General features: G+C 40.2%; 1 protein-coding gene across 4 annotated transcripts in view; it reads left to right on the top strand.

Moving 5' to 3' along the window:
• NKAIN3 (sodium/potassium transporting ATPase interacting 3) overlaps positions 1-14576 on the top strand; it is a 185284-nt gene extending 170708 nt beyond the window's left edge. For 2 of the 4 annotated variants that reach the window (XM_033155294.1, XM_033155297.1), the window contains exons 5-6: positions 1742-1802; positions 14478-14572. In XM_033155294.1, coding sequence (XP_033011185.1) covers positions 1742-1802; positions 14478-14491 — 75 coding nt within the window. In that variant the 3' untranslated portion in view covers positions 14492-14572. Of the gene's footprint in view, positions 1-1741; positions 1851-14477 lie in introns of all 4 variants that reach the window. The other 2 variants (XM_033155298.1, XM_033155296.1) reach the window with 2 other exon arrangements.
• The last annotated feature ends 2826 nt before the right edge of the window (positions 14577-17402 follow it).

Raw genomic sequence — 17402 nt, forward strand, 5'->3', positions numbered from 1 at the left:
AATTAATTCCGGAGGCTCGTTTTTAACCTGAAACTATTCTTAACCTGAAGCACCACTTTAGCTAATGGGACCTCCCGCTGCCGCTGCGCCGCCAGAGCAAGATTTCTGTTCTTATCCTGAAGCAAAGTTCTTAACCTGAAGCGTTATTTCTGGGTTAGCGGAGTATGTAACCTGAAGCCTATGTAACCTGAAGCGTATGTAACCCAAGGTACCACTGTATATGGAAATTACTGAAGGCACTAAGTGCTTAATGCTTTCTTGAACTGACTCATTGTCCTTCAAGCTGAGAACAGTATTATCCTAGGGAAAATATATTTGTTCAGACAATCTTGGCATTGCTATGAAGAAAGAGATTTGTATAATACATTTGAATCCTCAGATTTTCTGTTAAATTTGCTTTCATATGATTTTATCCTGTGAACTGCCCTGAAACCTGTGAGTATAGAGTGGTATACAATTTTTTTCTACTACTACTACTGCTGCTGCTGCTACTACTACTACTAATGTTGTTCTTCTTTAAATGATTTATTGTTTGTTTGTTTGCTTTTTAGACAATACACTACATAGAGATTTTTGAAATATTAATAAATAAATAAAAACAAGTCAAACTCTTGAGTAGATCTACTGAGATGACTTAGGCTACAACCCCCACCCGTACATACCTAGGTGTAAGCCCCACTGAATTCAGTAGCACTTCCTTCTGATTAGAAATTGTTAGGATTGCACTATTAGTCTCCTATAACACAAGATTAGCACTCTGTGAGAACACTCCATTGTACAGCCTGAGAGTTGTTCTGCCTTTGGGTTTTTTTCTCTATATCTGGGGCACTCTCTTCTAACGAGTATTGTTTGCCCAGAGACAAGGCTTCTTTTCTTGGCTGCAGCTAAGGAAACATTTTGTCATTGTTGGAAGACAAACAACTAGATTCCCCAAGCTCTTGTCCTGAAGCACATATGACAGTGGTATAAGGTTAAGAGAGTTTTTAGAATACCACCTTATTCAAAATATTGTCACAATGTGTCTGGTTCATCCCTTAGGATTCTGAAAGTATTTGAGTTAGTTTCCAACGTCCATCTGTAAGAATTTTCTGGAGCTTATGAATCACATCAGAACATGGCATTTGCAACTGAGTTAAATGTCTGAAACAATGAGTGTTTGAAATCTGTTATATAACACCTGCATATAGCAGACAGTTTTGAAAAAAAAAAATTAAACACTTATTGAGGTCAAGTCCCTCTCAAGTTGGTGTTTGCTTTCCAATCCTTTCTGAAGATACTGGTTGAAGATGTTTGAATCCACCCACCCACTGCAGCCATGAGGACTAGAAAATGGAAAGTTATAGTTCACAGAAAGCCAGGTTTTGCCCTAGATTCCAAATCAAACACCAGTCAAAAATAGTGCTGGCAAACTAGAGAATACACTGTGCCTGCATCCCATGAAAATAAATGAGGCTTAATCAGCAATGCTCTTAAATGCCACTAATTTCAAAGGGCTTTTAGTGTGTGTAGTGTTCTCAGGCCAAAACATTTTTTAAAAAAACTGGTGTCATTCTTGAAAGTGCCTGCATGTTTGAATTCAGCACTGTTCTAGCAATGCATTTTCTGAAAGTTTAATAATAATAATAATAATAATAATAATAATAATAGTTTAAGAAAATGAAAGTAAATGATTTTGAACTGCAGCCTTAGCACTGATGCATAAGTTGTAACTAATGGGTTTCCTCCTTTTCTTTTCCCACAGTTGATTGGCTTTGTTTATGCCTGTTACGTGATCAGCATCTTCATGGAGGAAGAGGACAGCTGTAAGTACTGAATACACACCTAGTCATCACTGGAGCCACAATGCTGGGGTGAGATTTAGTATTACGCTACAGCCAACTGCTCAGAACTGGCGGCATATATTTGCAAAAGGCATCCTTTTGTTGTACACAGGTAGCTCTGTCCTAAATCAGTCATTTTTATGCAGGAAGTATATGCATGTGCTTTGCAAAGGCTTACACAACCAACGTTTCCCTAAAATGTGCCTACAGTTTCATTTATATTTGGCATGCCGACTTGGTTAACAGTGATAAACAGTGATATTGGGAAAGCTATGTTTTCCATTGCAAGAGCATTTTCCTGTAATGCAATGTAATCCTGGCATGTGGAGGATCCAGAGAGCACCCCACACATTGAAAGAACATGTGAGGGGCTTTCATGCACCACCCCCACCCCACCACTGTGTACTGTGGCCGCAGCCCCACCGTCCACACATTCAGCCAGCATCCAATGCATAGAAGCTCTTTAGAACCTTGGTGATTGCACAGATGTGGCTGCACTGTGCATTGCAGGGGGCAGGCAAAGACTAGTCAACGTGACCCTGCAATTCCCATTATGTGTTCTTTCTATGTGTTTATATGGATGTCTGAATCCCCACCTCCTAGCCATCCACTTACCCCCCTCCATCTTCCTTCCCACTTTAACCTGCAGTTTTTGAGGCACATTTTTCTTGTTTCTGAAAAGTTGGAGTGTATGACAGATGATTCCACAGTGAACATAATATGAAGGAATGGAAAACAATTCTAGCATCCCTAAAGATCCAATTTCCTCATGACTGTACCAATTCTTGGAAATGAATGCTCTGACATCCTTACCATGTTTATCACTGTTCTGACTGTCTTTTGGGTCAGCCTGATCCTTGGGAAGGGATGATTTTGGCTCGTCTGTCTTTTGTCTCTAGGCTGCATAAGGATCTATAACAGCTGGATTTTACTCTAAATATGAGAGATACACAGCTTCTGCTTTGGAAACCACCAACATTGTATAGTTTTACGGCTTAATTCCAGCATTGTCAGCCAAGACCCCATCTTTGCTAAATGTTGAAAACACTATTATACCACTTCAAACAGTCATGACTTGCCCCAAAGGATCCTGAGGATTGTAGTTTGTAAAGGGTGCCCTGGCAGAGCTCCTGTTTCCAGAGATCCCAGGGAAGAGGGGTTGATTTTTATACCACTCTGCAAATGGTAGCTCTTTGAGGGGAATGAAGGTCTCCTACCATCTCTCAGTACCATTAACAAACTACATCTGCCATGATTATTCGGGGGAAGCCATGACTGTTTAAAAGGGTGTGATGATGCTTTAAATGTCTTGTGCAGAAGGGACCCCATGTGCATTGGCCTTTAAGACTCTTCTTAATGAAATATCCTTGCCTTATTCAGTTCACCGAAGTTATTGGTCTGAAACCTGGCAGGAAGGCTTAAAAATTAATAACAGCCACCTCTTTCATTGCTGTGCAGGGCTTAAAGGGATATGGTTGAGAATCAGCCAATGAATGCATTCCAAAGGGCAATAAAAAGAGGAAGGAATGTTGTTTAAAGCGATTGCTCTTCTAGTTTTTGTCTCATATGGGGACACCTTTCATTATTTATTTCAAATGGCTTGTAATTCAGTGGTCACAACGTATGTATGCAGTCCCAGGTTCATTTCCAATTAATGAATCCCAGGTAGTAAGTAACACTCAGAAAAATGGCTCTCTGAAATTTTGGAAAACTGTGTACACATCCATTTTCCTCAATGGAGCAAATAGAAGGCTCCTTGTTTCACTTGGCAAAATAACACTGGACAAAAATATTATTTCCTCGCCTCTCAGCACTATGGTTATGAGCTGAAGTATGTCTTTCCTACAGGTGCTGCTTGCTTAAATGTATAGATCTCCTGGCTCTCCAGTGTTTTGTGTAGTTTGTCTCCCTTTACATACTTTGAAAAAGCAGCCATCAGAGAGGAGGTAGATCCAGGTCAGGACCATGACTCAGGGGTATGGAGGTTAATCCTTTCCTCACACTATTTTCCCTGCTGGAAATTGCTCCCCTTTCCCGCCCAAGCTCCTCTTCGTTAAATGTGTTATTGTCCAATGTGAAAGAGTTAAGTGTTTGTCAAGCATTCTGTCTGCGCGCACGTGTGCATGTGTGCACATGTTCATGAGAAAGAGAAAGGGATAATGTGTTTGGTTAGAAAAGAGACAAAATGCAGCCCTGCTTCCAGATTCTTGACCTTGCTAGTGGCTCTTCTGCCAGATCCAGTTCCCATAGGTTATTGTTCTCCCATTACCTTTGCTCATATATTTGGAAGGATGCATCAGTCCAGTATAAAGATTATTGTAGCTCAAAAGGATTATAATGGGTGGGGGAAATGTTAATAAGCATTTCAGCAACTCGCTAGTATTCTCCCACTGACAACGAAGTCTGATTATATTAATACTTCCTTTCATTTGTCAGCCTTTCATTTGTATCTGTATTAATCTTAACCTGTGCTATATATAGAATTAAAATTACACTCAGAGCAGACGGAAAACAAACTCAGAAACTTATCTTGCCAATGGTAGGCTGAGAGCAGTCTGGAATTATAGGGGGGGGGATGGAATATTATTTGGCTTTACATATACATGTCGTAGGCAACTTAAAAAAAAAAGTTTACATGTTCATTACTTGGGGCCACTGATACTTTTTAATGTTTCAGTAAAAGTTAACTGCATTTTCATATGTACATCCTGCATTTTCATATGTACGTTGTTGTTGCGTTTGAGTTCAAACGCATGGACAAAATAATCTGCAAACATAATTGGCTCCTCAATGTAGTGGTTACTTTTAAGCCCCTAAAAGCAGTTGAAATCAAAAAGATTCTTCTAACGTCCAGGAATGGAAGTCACAGTTCCTGAATTCATACACAGTGTAATTTAAATCAAGCTATTATTTAAAGTTAATATATTCAAGGAGCCCTCATATCGGTATTTGCCAATTCTCGAAGGAGAATGTTGCATAATAGCAGAATCTTCTGACACCCACAGAGAAATAGCCAGCTGTTATTGCTTGGAATAGTATTAATTAACACATAATACATTATTGCCCTTCCTCTCAAGCGGTAATATATGACTGCACTAAATGAAATATAATGCAGAATTTACACATGAATACCAACCATCTGTTGTTAACATTCTAAATAAAGTGAGGATTGTTTTTAGTTGTTGCATTCAATATTTATACAGCTAGGTATTATGCTAGCTGAATAACTTTTAATTAAAAAAAGCATTTTCATTAATATATTCACATTAACAAGAACAAGTTGGATCCAGACTAAGTTAGACATACTTTAGCCCCAGTGAAAGCAGCAGGACTTAAGTTTGTGATGGTTAACTTCTGCTGTTGATTTCAGTGAGACTAACCTAATCTAGAGCAAACCTATTGTTCTCATTAACAGTGTTGCTAGATTTGGTTGGATGGTTTTGAAGTAAAAAGCATAGTAGTATTTTGAAAAGAGCTTCCACACTAACAGACATTGGGCATTTCCACGCCAGCTGTATCCTTCATATTCAGTGTCTGAGATACTACTTTTAAGTCCATATTCCTATGGAGCAGAACATGACCCAGTTTTCCCACCCACCTCGTATTATGTGGGTGTTCCATAAACTGGACAAATCTGATAGGTACAGTGGAAGGCAGGTATGGTCACAAACAACTGGCTTTTGTGACCTGATTCAAACAAAACTAAAAGTGCTTTTCTGGCATGTGTGACATTTATTGTGGGGGCCTGGGGGCATTGCATCATACATCCTGTGTTCCACTTATTTTCTGGGAGCAGCCATAGTAAGTTGCCTTTAAAAAAAATGAATTACCTTCAAAACGTATGCTTAGTATTATTGCAGTTGATTGACTTATTCATGGTGAACAATATCTAGAAAACTATGCAGCACGTATAGTTGAAAAATGTTTATTCATATCAGTGTGTGTTCATGACTACATAGTTCTCAAGACACCGCTCAAGAGTGCATCTCAGGTTGCAATTCCCATTCAGTTAGGGATACGTGTTTAGTGCCCTAATCTGAGGATGATTATATTCAGCTTAATCCCGACCTTGCTTTGGCAGCGCACCTTTCAATCCAGCAAAAGCAGACGTTTGGTCCAGCAGACAGATCCCACTGATGCGGGAGTTGACTTTGTTGATTCCCTCTCTCAGTCCTCTCATTGTCACCCGCACACTATCCCTGTCCCTCCAGAACAATGGGGAAGTGTCACTGGAGGTTGCAGGGGGAAGTGAATTGACCCTGGTCCCATCTGTTGCCGCCTTAGACCGCAGGAGTATCACCTGAATGGAACTCTGCAGTGGGAATATTTTGACTTAGAAGCCATTCCCCCTAAGCTTCCTAGCTGCACAGCAAAGGGGGTGATTTCATTCCAATTACAGCTGGATAGGAAAGGATAAACCAACCTGTGTGCTGCTCTAGGATAATAATCGCACCTGTAATTAATTAAATAAAATCAGGGAGATGGAGCTGCATGCTGTGCCTTAAGCATAACAGATTGTTTCACCAAATAATATTGTGGCGCCTTTAAGGTTAACAAGGTGTCACAAGGCCCTCTTCTTCTTTTTGCTTCAGCTGACTAGCATAGCTGCGCATCTGTAAAATTCCAATGAATGAAATGATCTAATTGGCCAGAGACCTTGTTTATGAGCACTTAGCACATGCAGAACACTTGGAGCTGGTCGAGCAGTTGAGTATGAATTCTCAGCCCCACCAGGTCCTTTCCTGTTCCCCAAACATCTATACTCCCCATCAACCAAAACACTCCTCATTATGCTAAGTGTCACTTTTTCCTTCCTCCGATTTTCAGGCTTTGCTTTTGATTATCAGTTGCCAATTTTAGAAGGAGTTTCCCACCATCTTGGAGGGAGAAAGGGAAGGGGCAGGAGCAAGGATGAAGACAAATTAAAATAGAGGCATCACTTCAAAATGATGCTCAGGGGGGATTAGTTTATTAAAGGATGCAGTAAGCCCATTGTGTCCTAGTATATATCACTTTCTTCTATGCCACTTAGGGTTGGATAGATTGTATTGTTTAATAAATTCCTTCATGTCAAGCATCATTTTGAGGCTTTGCCTCTCCCGCCACACAAGAGTCGCACCTTAGCAGCAGCATTGCTTTTATTGCAGCATCCTTGGTGGAGAGGTAATTACATATTATAGGCTGTGTGTGGAGTAGAATAGATGATAGAGTAAATTAATCAGGCCCTATACCTGACGTGCCCTGACCATAAATTAACTTAATTATATACCAGTGAATGATCTTGGGATTCGGTTTAGATAAATTTCCTCCCTGATATTTTATATGTCTGTTTTGTTTTGTTTAAGAGTGAATTAGTTTGCCATTCTCAGCATATTAGCATGCAGTGCTTGGCTTTTCCCTTGGGCCTTTTGCTGTTTAGGACACAGAACTGCGAAAGAGAATATCAGCTTTCATTTGAGGCCTGAGGGAGGGAATGAAAGAAGGTACCTGAATATTTGTCTGGGGTGGTGGTAGTGGGCTGCTGATTCATGCAGAATTGGGCTGACAACTTGTCATGATTATATTTGAGCATCTTTTCTATAGATATATAGATGTGGACATGGAGAGATAGAGATAGAGAAGCAGCTGGTTATTTGCGCTTACTGCACAGCCACCCAGGACGATTCTTCGTCAGATTTGATAGCTTGATGTGGTGTCTGTGACTCTTTGGGGGCCTAAGGATTTTTAAAGTCAAAGGGCCCTTGTGCTGCCTCAAATCTCAGCCTAAATGCCACTGAAAGTGAGAAAAGGCACTATTATATTCCATTGAGAACACAATACAGTTTTTGCTGGGAAAGTGTGTGCGTGTTTTTTTAAAAGGGGGGGAGCAAAATTTAAAAGACTTTTAAACATTCTTTTTTTAAAAATTAGACGCATGTGTTCCAGTCTGGAAACACTCAGTGGGTGCATTTTCTGAAAAGCCTGAGAATTTAAAACAGCCAACAGTTTCTTCAGAAAGGACAAACACAGAAAAGTAATTTTATTTTAATCATTAGACAGTTTCTGTCTTCAACTAGTTCAGTTTTCAACACAGTGCTATCCCATTCTATACCTCAGATGATCCAACCCCAGAAACTATGATGATTCAGTTCAGTGTACATGCATGCTACCTTACCATGGGTTAAGTTTATCCAAAGTGATTCAAGAAGAAGTAGTTGTTCTGTTAGCATGATTGTTATCCTATATCCTCACCTGTGAACAAATCCTATCAAATTCATTTGGGCTTACCTTGAGTAGACATTATATGATTGTACTGTTAGTATTAGTTGTTTGAAGAGGATGATGATGATCTGTGGTTAGTCTGGGAAGACAATGAGACAGCTTGGCTCCCAGCTGGCTGGAATGAAGCCCAGGTGGACTTTTGAGGAGTGGGGTTCAGAAAGCAGAGGCACAGAGCAAGCAGGAAAGTACTTCCTCTTTATAAGCTGCAAGAGACCACCAAAGAGACAAGTAGCGAGGAGGATGACTTACAATACAGAGGGCGACTGTGTTGGAGATGAAAGGGAAGCCAAAATACTGAAAGAGGGAGGTTCTGGAGCTGATAATTGGTGTGTAAGAGGGATAGGCTGTCCTCAGTCTACCACATAATGGATTTTGTATGGGTACTGATTTGTAAATCCGGGGACTGTCCCCGGGAAATGGGTCGTCTGGTAACCTTATTTTGGACCAAGAGCCAAAACTAAGAGCAGCCTGAAGCTCTGTCTTCTGTGAAGAAGCGAGCTGAGAACATTTTGTTGCCTTATGGAGATAATATTGTTTTGTTGAACAACTTGTGTCACATCTCTTTCTTGTAAACATGGCTAGCTAACCCAGTTAATACAATACAGGTCTCAGCAAATAAAACAGATACAGATACAAATAAAATAGCTTCATAGCAAAACAGCTGCTTCCACGCCAGGTGTCCTTCCTCTTCCCACATTTAATGATGGGGTCCACATGACACAGTCATCCTCCTCTAACTCTCCCAAGCCAGTTGACCCATTGCACTACTCATCTGTATTCTTCTAATACTCATCTATATTTTTCCAGCAAATGAAAAGAGACCCTTTAGCCCTAGCTATCAACCATACAGATATTTTCAAGAGGGATAGGAAATAGCAGAAAACTGCAGGTTGTACCACCCACTCTTGTGGTCTTCTTTTCTCCTGCACAAAAAGTTGCATGGTTCAGAGCATTAGCTTGCTGATGGCACCAAAGGGGAAGAAGCAAAAGGCCAATCTTAGACTCATTGCCAACTGTTGTTTATTCCTACATTGTTTTATTGCTTCCTTCGGCACCAGCTCCTTCCAGCGTTACCTTCATTATTTAAGGTGACTTAGATATCAGCTATTATGATTCCTGCAGAGCTACAAAGCAGCTGCCCTTGGAAAATAAATCGTATTTTGCAGCCAGTAGCAGCTAAAACAACTAGTTTCTCCTGCAACCAGCAGTGATCTGCGGGTTGTGGAAAAACTCCTCTCTTCAACTCCGCAAGACATTGCTTAATAGATGGGCTCCACACAGGGCTCTTTTTGTAATAAGAAGGTACAAGTGCCGCTAAACTATTTCTCAATGCATAGGCTGTTTGAACTTCCTAGACTATATAGAAGAGGAGATTGTGTCTTCAACTGATTATATCCCAGAATTTGTGACTTTTCAAAGCTTATTTTTATCATATTGAGACCCGTAATAGCTTTCACCTAAGAGATCAACCTAGCAAGAGATAGATAAAGTAGGGTTTCCCTGCCATATTTGGGATAAATGATGCTATTTTCACTGGATAGTTTATGAAGGTTTATTTTGTCTATACATTAACTCTTTAAATGTAAAAAAAAAAAACCTGTCTTTTTAAAGCTTGCTTTGGTGGCTATAACACATAATAGTTGTATTTTATTTAGATATTATTAGTGTCCTGTTCCGCAGTCCCTCCCTGCCCACATTGTGCCCACCAGCTGTGCCAACAATAATTGATGCAAACAATCACATTAGCAAGCTGATATGCTTCCCGGACAGAACAGTGTAAAGTAAGCAAAAAAGAGGTGCCTCAACTGGCTAATTGTAAGGGACACTCTCCCCACAACATCTCTCAAAATGGAACTCAATTCTCTAAAAGAACAATATCTGCATATCATGTTAAAGCTGAACTGGGGAGAGTGACAGAATATCTTGAATACTTCAGATATAGGTATGCAGGCACAGCCATTATTTGATTTATTCTTATTTTACACTGTTTTCCATTTACTTTAATTTTCAGACAGTGTATACACATTGATTTCCACAAATTCATGTTGAACTACACTGTATTTCAGTTGATTTCATAGGTGGACTTGTTGACACTTATTCTACCGACAACACCCCCCACCCCGGAATATTTTGTGTTAAAGCCTGCAAAGCTTGTAAGTTAAGAGATTGGTCAAAAGGACCGCATTTAATCCTCCTAACTACACTGAAATTTTAATTTGCTGCTCAGATAGGTTCAGCATGAGATTACTAACATTATCTCTAACTCCCTCAAGGTTGCAAAAACTTTTTAAAATTACCGTCAGAGTCAATTTACATTATTGTGACTGCTATCCAATTACCAATGAATCCTCCATAGGTTTTTTGTAGCAGTCCCCCCCCCCTGCTTTGTCTAAGAATGTCCTAAGACACACTGGCCCCAGGCATCAGCCATTTCAGTGGTCAATCCTCGTTGGCTTGGTTCAGATGCAAGAGGCTCTGCAGTCCACATTGGTAGTTTCCATTGGCCTAAAAGCAGCATCTATCTGGGGGTATGAGGAAGGCATGAGTCTCATGGGATGCAATGCAGGAAAAGGCACCATGATACACATATGGTGGAATTGCCGCAACATAGTCCGATTTTGGGAAACTATATAACGAGATGAAGAATGTTTAAATACTCTTTTAAAAAAACACCAGAAGGTTTCCTACTGGGAATAGTACCAGACAGTTTAAAGAAAGGAAGATAAAACATTATACTTATATGCAACAGTAGCCGCAAGGTTACTGATAGCAAAAAATTGGAAAAGTGGAGCAATCCCAACAAAACAGAATGGCTCGCCAAACTTCTAGAATATCACAATATGTCTAAAATAATGGAAGAAATTGGAAGGACCACAAAAGAAAGGGCAGACAAAGATTGGAAAGCGTTCAGGAGGATACTTGAAAAATTATGTTGAAAAGTTAAATCTCCTATTATAATGAACAAGTTTCCGTTACAACTATTGGATATTAAATAAGTTAGACAACAAAGGAGAACTGTAAATAAACAAGAAATTTGAATAATAGTGTGTTAGAAGAAAGAAAGAGGAGAAACGAAAGAAACTATAGCTGAGTTGACTGGAAGTCATGCACAGGGTGGGGGGTGGGTGTTGGAAGGTGTGGGTAGAGTGTGATGAAGATAAGGAAAGTATGATGGAGTGTTTGGTTTTTAAGATGTTGAAAAATGTCTGTAGGTTTGTGTATGTTTTGTCGGAAATATGTTTATGTATGTATAATTTGAAACATTAAAATAAAGTATTTTATTTTTTTAAAAAAAGAAGGTAGATCAGATCTCTGAGTTATTTTCAGGGGTTTTGCAGTAGATTGACAAGAGTTTCTCACTCCTGGTTATTCCAATAGCGACAGCAGAAAGATTCTCCCTCTGTCTGTAAGGGCTCATCCCGACTGTTGTTTGTTCTGATTCAGCAATAATGAGGAAGGTCAAAGGATGTTTAAAAGAATGAATGGCAGTAGCTTCAACATTTATTCTTTAGTATATCCAGTTTAAAACATGTTTAAAAAATTATCTGAATCTCCACCTGAGACCCCAATGCCAGGCTGGGTACAATAGCAGACCCTCCAAGTGCCCCTATTTTCCAAGGACAGTCCCAGATTTGCAGAAGCCATCCTGGTTTCTGATTTGATCCCAGAATGTCCCACTTTTTCTTAAGGTGTCCCTATTTTCACCAGAGAAATGTTGGCGCGTATGGAGTTATGCGACCCCTGAGCCAGGAGATAAGTAACTCCACAACCTTGAGAAGACATCTGAAGGCAGCCCTGTATTGGGAAGTTTTTTTTAACATTTAATATTTTGTTATGTTTTAATATATGTTGGAAGCCACCTAGTCAAATAGGTAGGGTATATTATATTATTATTATTATTATTATTATTATATATTATATAGGACATCCTTATTTTCATTGGAGAAATGTTGGAGGGTATGGAGTAGTACTGGGGCTTGATGGACAAATAGCTTGACCTGGTTCCCATCGCTGCTGGTTTTCCCTGGGGAGAGAGAATACGAAAACAAATTTCCTAGGGACCTTGTGTGCCTGTGCAGTCACAGACTGCAAATAGGCTCTAAAGAATGAGGAATTTCAATGACCAAGGTGAATTTCCATTAAAAGCCAAGCTGCAGAAAACAATTTGGGTAGGCAGTGAAACTGTGCCCATCCTCTAGTTTCTCAATGCTGATCTGTCGGCGGTGTGGCAGACTGCCCACTTGGATTCACAATAAGATAATTGGTATCAGTATCTGTTGCAAATGGGCCAGGAAAGCTGCTGCGTTCAGAACTAATGGGCCTTTCACTACCAAATTGTGAAAAACTCCACTCTCTTTCATGCTCAGAGCTGGAAAAAAGAACAGCATTTTCTAACTTTCATTCAAACCTGAAGCACTTGCGCGCCTTTAGGTTTTATTTTATTTCTCGGCATTCTTGCTGTTATTCATATAGGTTTCTGCTGCTTCCTATCCCAACGCCTCAGAGCAGATAACAATCCATTAAGAACAAATAAACTATTCAGTTAAAAATGAATAAAGGTTATGCAACAGGCAGGCTGAAACATGATGTTAAAAGGTGAGTCCATTCCTGCACCCTCCCACAGAATATTATGTATTATTCATGTCGTTTAGGCAATTGGCATGCCAAAGCACAGCTTTCTCTGAATCACATGACTGTTGCTGAATGCTGTGTTAAAATTGCCATTCTCCATCTAACTCTGCATTCTCCGCAAGAGTTACCCACTGTGTACCTCCAGTAGGGATCAGTGGGGCTGTCGCTGTTGGTTTCTCTCAGTTTCTCATTTTTTCAAACCGTAAGTTTGGGTTTGCCCTATTTTTGCATCATTTCTATACTTGGCCAAAATAGGCCGGAAGGCCAAATGGGGAGACTGGTGGGCCGAATGTTCCCTACCCCTGTTCAGCTAAAAATCTCCAGGAGTATTGCTTTTCTAGTATAGTAATGCCCAGTGATTTTTTGCTGGAAAAATAGGTGCTGGTACTCACCTTGAAGCTGAGTGCTAAACTTTTTAACAACAACAAAAAGAGGTACCAGTACTGTGTACCCTTGAATACCCCCCTGAAAAAAGCACTGGTGATGCTTAACTATAGGTGTTTTTAAAAGGTAAAGGGGCCCCTGACCATTAGGACTCTGGGGTTGCGACGCTCATCTCGCGTTGCTGGCCGAGGGAGCCGGCATACAGCTTCTGGGTCCATGTGGCCAGCATGACAAAGCCACTTCTGGCGAACCAGAGCAGCGCACGGAAATGCCGTTTACCCTTCCCGCCGGAGCGGTACCTATTTATCTACTTGCCACTTTGACGTGCTTTCGAACTGCTAGGTGGGCAGGAGTAGGGACCGAGCAACAGGAGCTCACCACTATGCCCAAAGCCTGCTTAGTGATGACATTCAGATTGGGGCTTTCTGATTCATAACTCAGTCTCTTCGCCACCTATGTGCACATTTCTGCAGTGTTAACTAATTAAATGGTCAGTCAACTAACCAACTCATACAATTAACAAATATTCTTTGACTGAGCAACAGCTTTACTTTAATGACCCAAAATAAAAAAAATTAACCAAGGAACTAAAAGTTTACAAAACAAAAGAACTAAAGTTTTATATCTGCAAGGGCACCCAAAGCAGCAATTTGAAGTTCTAATATATCCTCTTGTTCTTGAACACTGGGGTAAAGAGCCAAGGGGTGGCACCAACTACAGCCTATGATCCTCTGAGGGTTCGTGATGCCCTTAACTTAAATGCTGATCAGAAGGCATTTAATTATGAAAATATGTATAAAAATTTGTAAGTTATCTGTAAATACCTTTAGAATATGAATATGCATCAATGTGGCATTTGGGGGTTTTTTTATTTAGTTTCCAATGGTATAAAAAGTGAGGTGAAACAAATACTAATGGTTGGTTATTTATACCCCATATTAACAGAAAAGCACTCTCAATGTTGTTATTTCTATTTATTACATTTGGTCTCTCACTTAACAGTTGGAAACCTTTATGTGTCTTCTCAGCAATATGGTCCTGTTGAGTTCAGTGGGGCCTTTTTCCCAAGGCAATGGGTATAGCATTGCTCCCTTAATTGTAAAAACCCTGCAGTACTTTATAGAAATTGATTAAAACACAGAACAGTACTCAATACAATAATAACTGGTTTAACATCAACATAACCTAGTCCTAACACTTGAAATGTAAACACATCTGAATTTGAAAAGTGTAAGTGGTAAAACGATCCTGCGGAGATTAGCCAGAATAAAATGTTTGCCATTGTTTGTTGACGCACCGACAACATCACAGAACTCATGGAATATAGAAAACAGCCTCCTTTCTCTCTTCCCCTCAGTAACTTGTATATTCTCATTTCAGGTCAAAATAAGTAATGAGTCACTGATGGAGCTGTTCATTACTTTTAGCAACATTTTGCTGAGGAATCAGCCTGTTCCAAGGATAGCACCAGCCTTGCAAGACCGTCTCACTGAAGACATGCAACATGCATTTACCTGGACTGTGGATTCCTCTGCAACGTGGGACTGAATAGATCAGCCACAGACTCATTTTTCTTATCATTGTTGTTAGGTGGATTCCTGTTAGATTATCTTGAATTTCTTTTAATTATTCACTTTTATGGGACACTTGTAAATTGTAACCTTTTTTTCTTTTTAAATAATTTTTAAAAAACAGATATTCTAATGTTTAAGGCATGAATAATTGAATGTGTGTGAGGTGGGGGGAGTTTCCCCCCCCCCAGAATTCAGCCAGTATTTTTGGACTAATGCGACATACTGTACCTGCATGTGCTAGTGGTATTTCACACAGACAGACAGACAGACAGACAGGACAGACAGACTCCTCAAAAAGCACCAGGTTTGTGGGGCAAGTAGCGGTGGGGAGCTACAACTGGGACACAACATTGCGCTCTGCACTTACAGTGGGACAGTTTGCCATGGGAAGCCACAGTAATAGTTTGCCATGAACGAGGAGATCACTCCTGCTTTGCTCCATCCCCAGCACAAGCAAAAGCAACAAACCACAATCCTACACTTAGGCACTTCCAGACCACCCGTTTATTGACCATTCATCTTGACTTGTTTGCAGGGAGTGCTGACAACATTCACTGTTTAATGAGCATCCTCTCTTGATTTGGTTAGATGGCATTGACTCAAATAAAGCATTATCCCACACTTTCCAGTACGTTTCCTCTGCCACTTTTCTTATCACAAAAAGTCCAATGGGGGGTGGGAATGAATTTGATGCACAAGATCTCCAGATAAGCTATAATTGCCCAACCTGAATTTGCTGGTTGAATCCATCTGAAAATAGTGGCCATGCGGAAGCCCAAAACAGGGGTGGTGGTCAGCTTCTCTCTGAGTAGAAAAGTGTTCTGAGGCCAATGATTGTTCTTGGCTTCCTGTTAGTGGCTTGCTTGCTTTGAAAGAAACCATGTCCGTATGTTAAGGATTGTGGTTTGTTGCTCCCGCTTGCGAAGGAGTAATCTGCATGTTCATGGTAAGCCATGAGCCATAAGCTTACCATGACAGGCAGTGAGGACACTTCAATCCCATGATCAACCTACTGTGTATGTAGGAATTCTATGCTGCAGTTATTTCCCATTGATGTAATGATCACCATCGTTATATAAATATCGTAAGAGCCCAGGTCTGTGTGTGCTTACTCAGATGGAAGCCCCACTGAGTTCAATGGTGCTTTCTCCAAGTAAGTAAGTAAGTAAGTATGCATAAGCATTTACCAACCTAATTTGCATATGCTTCTTTGCCCAGGTTGCCCCCTTCCATACATGCATTAACTGTTGTTCTTGATGATCGGTAGAGAAATGAATGGAAACACTGTTTCATTCTCCAGAAATTCAGGGCAGATGACTGTACTTTGCACACATGGTCTTTTAATTTTCTCCTAAGAAGGAGCCAAATATGAATTTGTACTACACTGGGATAAAGAGCCAAGGGGTGGCACCAACTACAGCCTTATGATCCTCTGAGGGTTCGTGGTGCCCTTAACTTAAAGCTGACCAGAAGGCATTAATTATGAAAATATGTATAAAAATTTGTAAAGTTACCTGTAAATACCTTTAGAATATGAATATGCATCAATGTGGCATTTTGGGTTTTTTAATTTAGTTTCCAATGGTATAAAAAGTGACGCACACAAGTGATTCTTTTGTCTGTATATTTGGCACTATCTGAATTAGTTATCTGTCTTTGTTTCTCTTCTGTGTACTGTAGTATTAGCTCAGTTCCCATGGTGCATATTCCTGGGGACTCTTGCCAGCTGTCTACAAAATCAGTTCTTCACAGGGTGCAGAATATATGTTTTCCCAGGGGCCCAGTCACTGTTCTTGAACTCCATTTAGTAGGAACACGGAACTGTCAGAACCTATTTGTGAAGTTCATCCACTTCTCTTCATTTCATTTCTGTTTACTTTATTTACAGCAAATATGATTTCCGTAACCCACTCCATCTAGTGCTCTAGCATTCAACGTCTGTTTTCTCTGTATTCATGAATGGGAAGTAAGTGGGTTATTGTTCAAAAAATACAGAGAGAGTTGATTATATCCTTTCTCAATTGGTGGATATGACTAATGTTTTGTAATTCTGCTGTTATGTGTTTAAAATATTTCAGGGTGGGTTGATGCTAATGGCAAGTAGGTCAAGAACCTTCTATGCTGCAGATTAGGGCAGGTACCCATGAATGAGCAAGAGAAAGAGTGCTGCAAATCCTTTAATGTGGTTGGAGATGGGGGAAACATAGTATTTAGCTGCCATTGTACTCCCAACACTGAATCAGGAGAATAGTGCTGGGAAATTGCTGCTCTGTTCCTGGCAAATATGCTATGGAGTGCCACGGGGCACAACTGTATTTTATCCCCCAAAGTTATTTAACATCTACATGAAGCCATTAAGAGTAGTCATTGGGTGATTTGGGGCAATGGTGCCATCATTATTCTGATGACACTCAGTTCTATTTCTCTGTAATATCTGAATCAGAAAGGGCTACACTGGCCCCTGAATGTGGGAAATAAACTGAGTTTTGAAGCCTGGCAATACAGAGGCTCTGGGGCGAGTGGTTCTCATGTCCAAGAAATTGCTGCTAATTGCCTACCCTACATGGGATTGCACTTCCTCGGAAGAGTAGGTACACAGTCGGGGTGCTGCTGGACCCCATTTGTAGACTGGAATAGCTTGGCCTCAGTTGCTCAGAATTGGTCGCTTCAGGACTGGACTATTGTGACACACACTGTTTAGTTATTAAAATATTTCTGTGCCACTATATCG

The sequence above is a fragment of the Lacerta agilis genome, chromosome 7, assembly GCF_009819535.1.
Source record: "Lacerta agilis isolate rLacAgi1 chromosome 7, rLacAgi1.pri, whole genome shotgun sequence".
NCBI lineage: Eukaryota > Metazoa > Chordata > Lepidosauria > Squamata > Lacertidae > Lacerta > Lacerta agilis.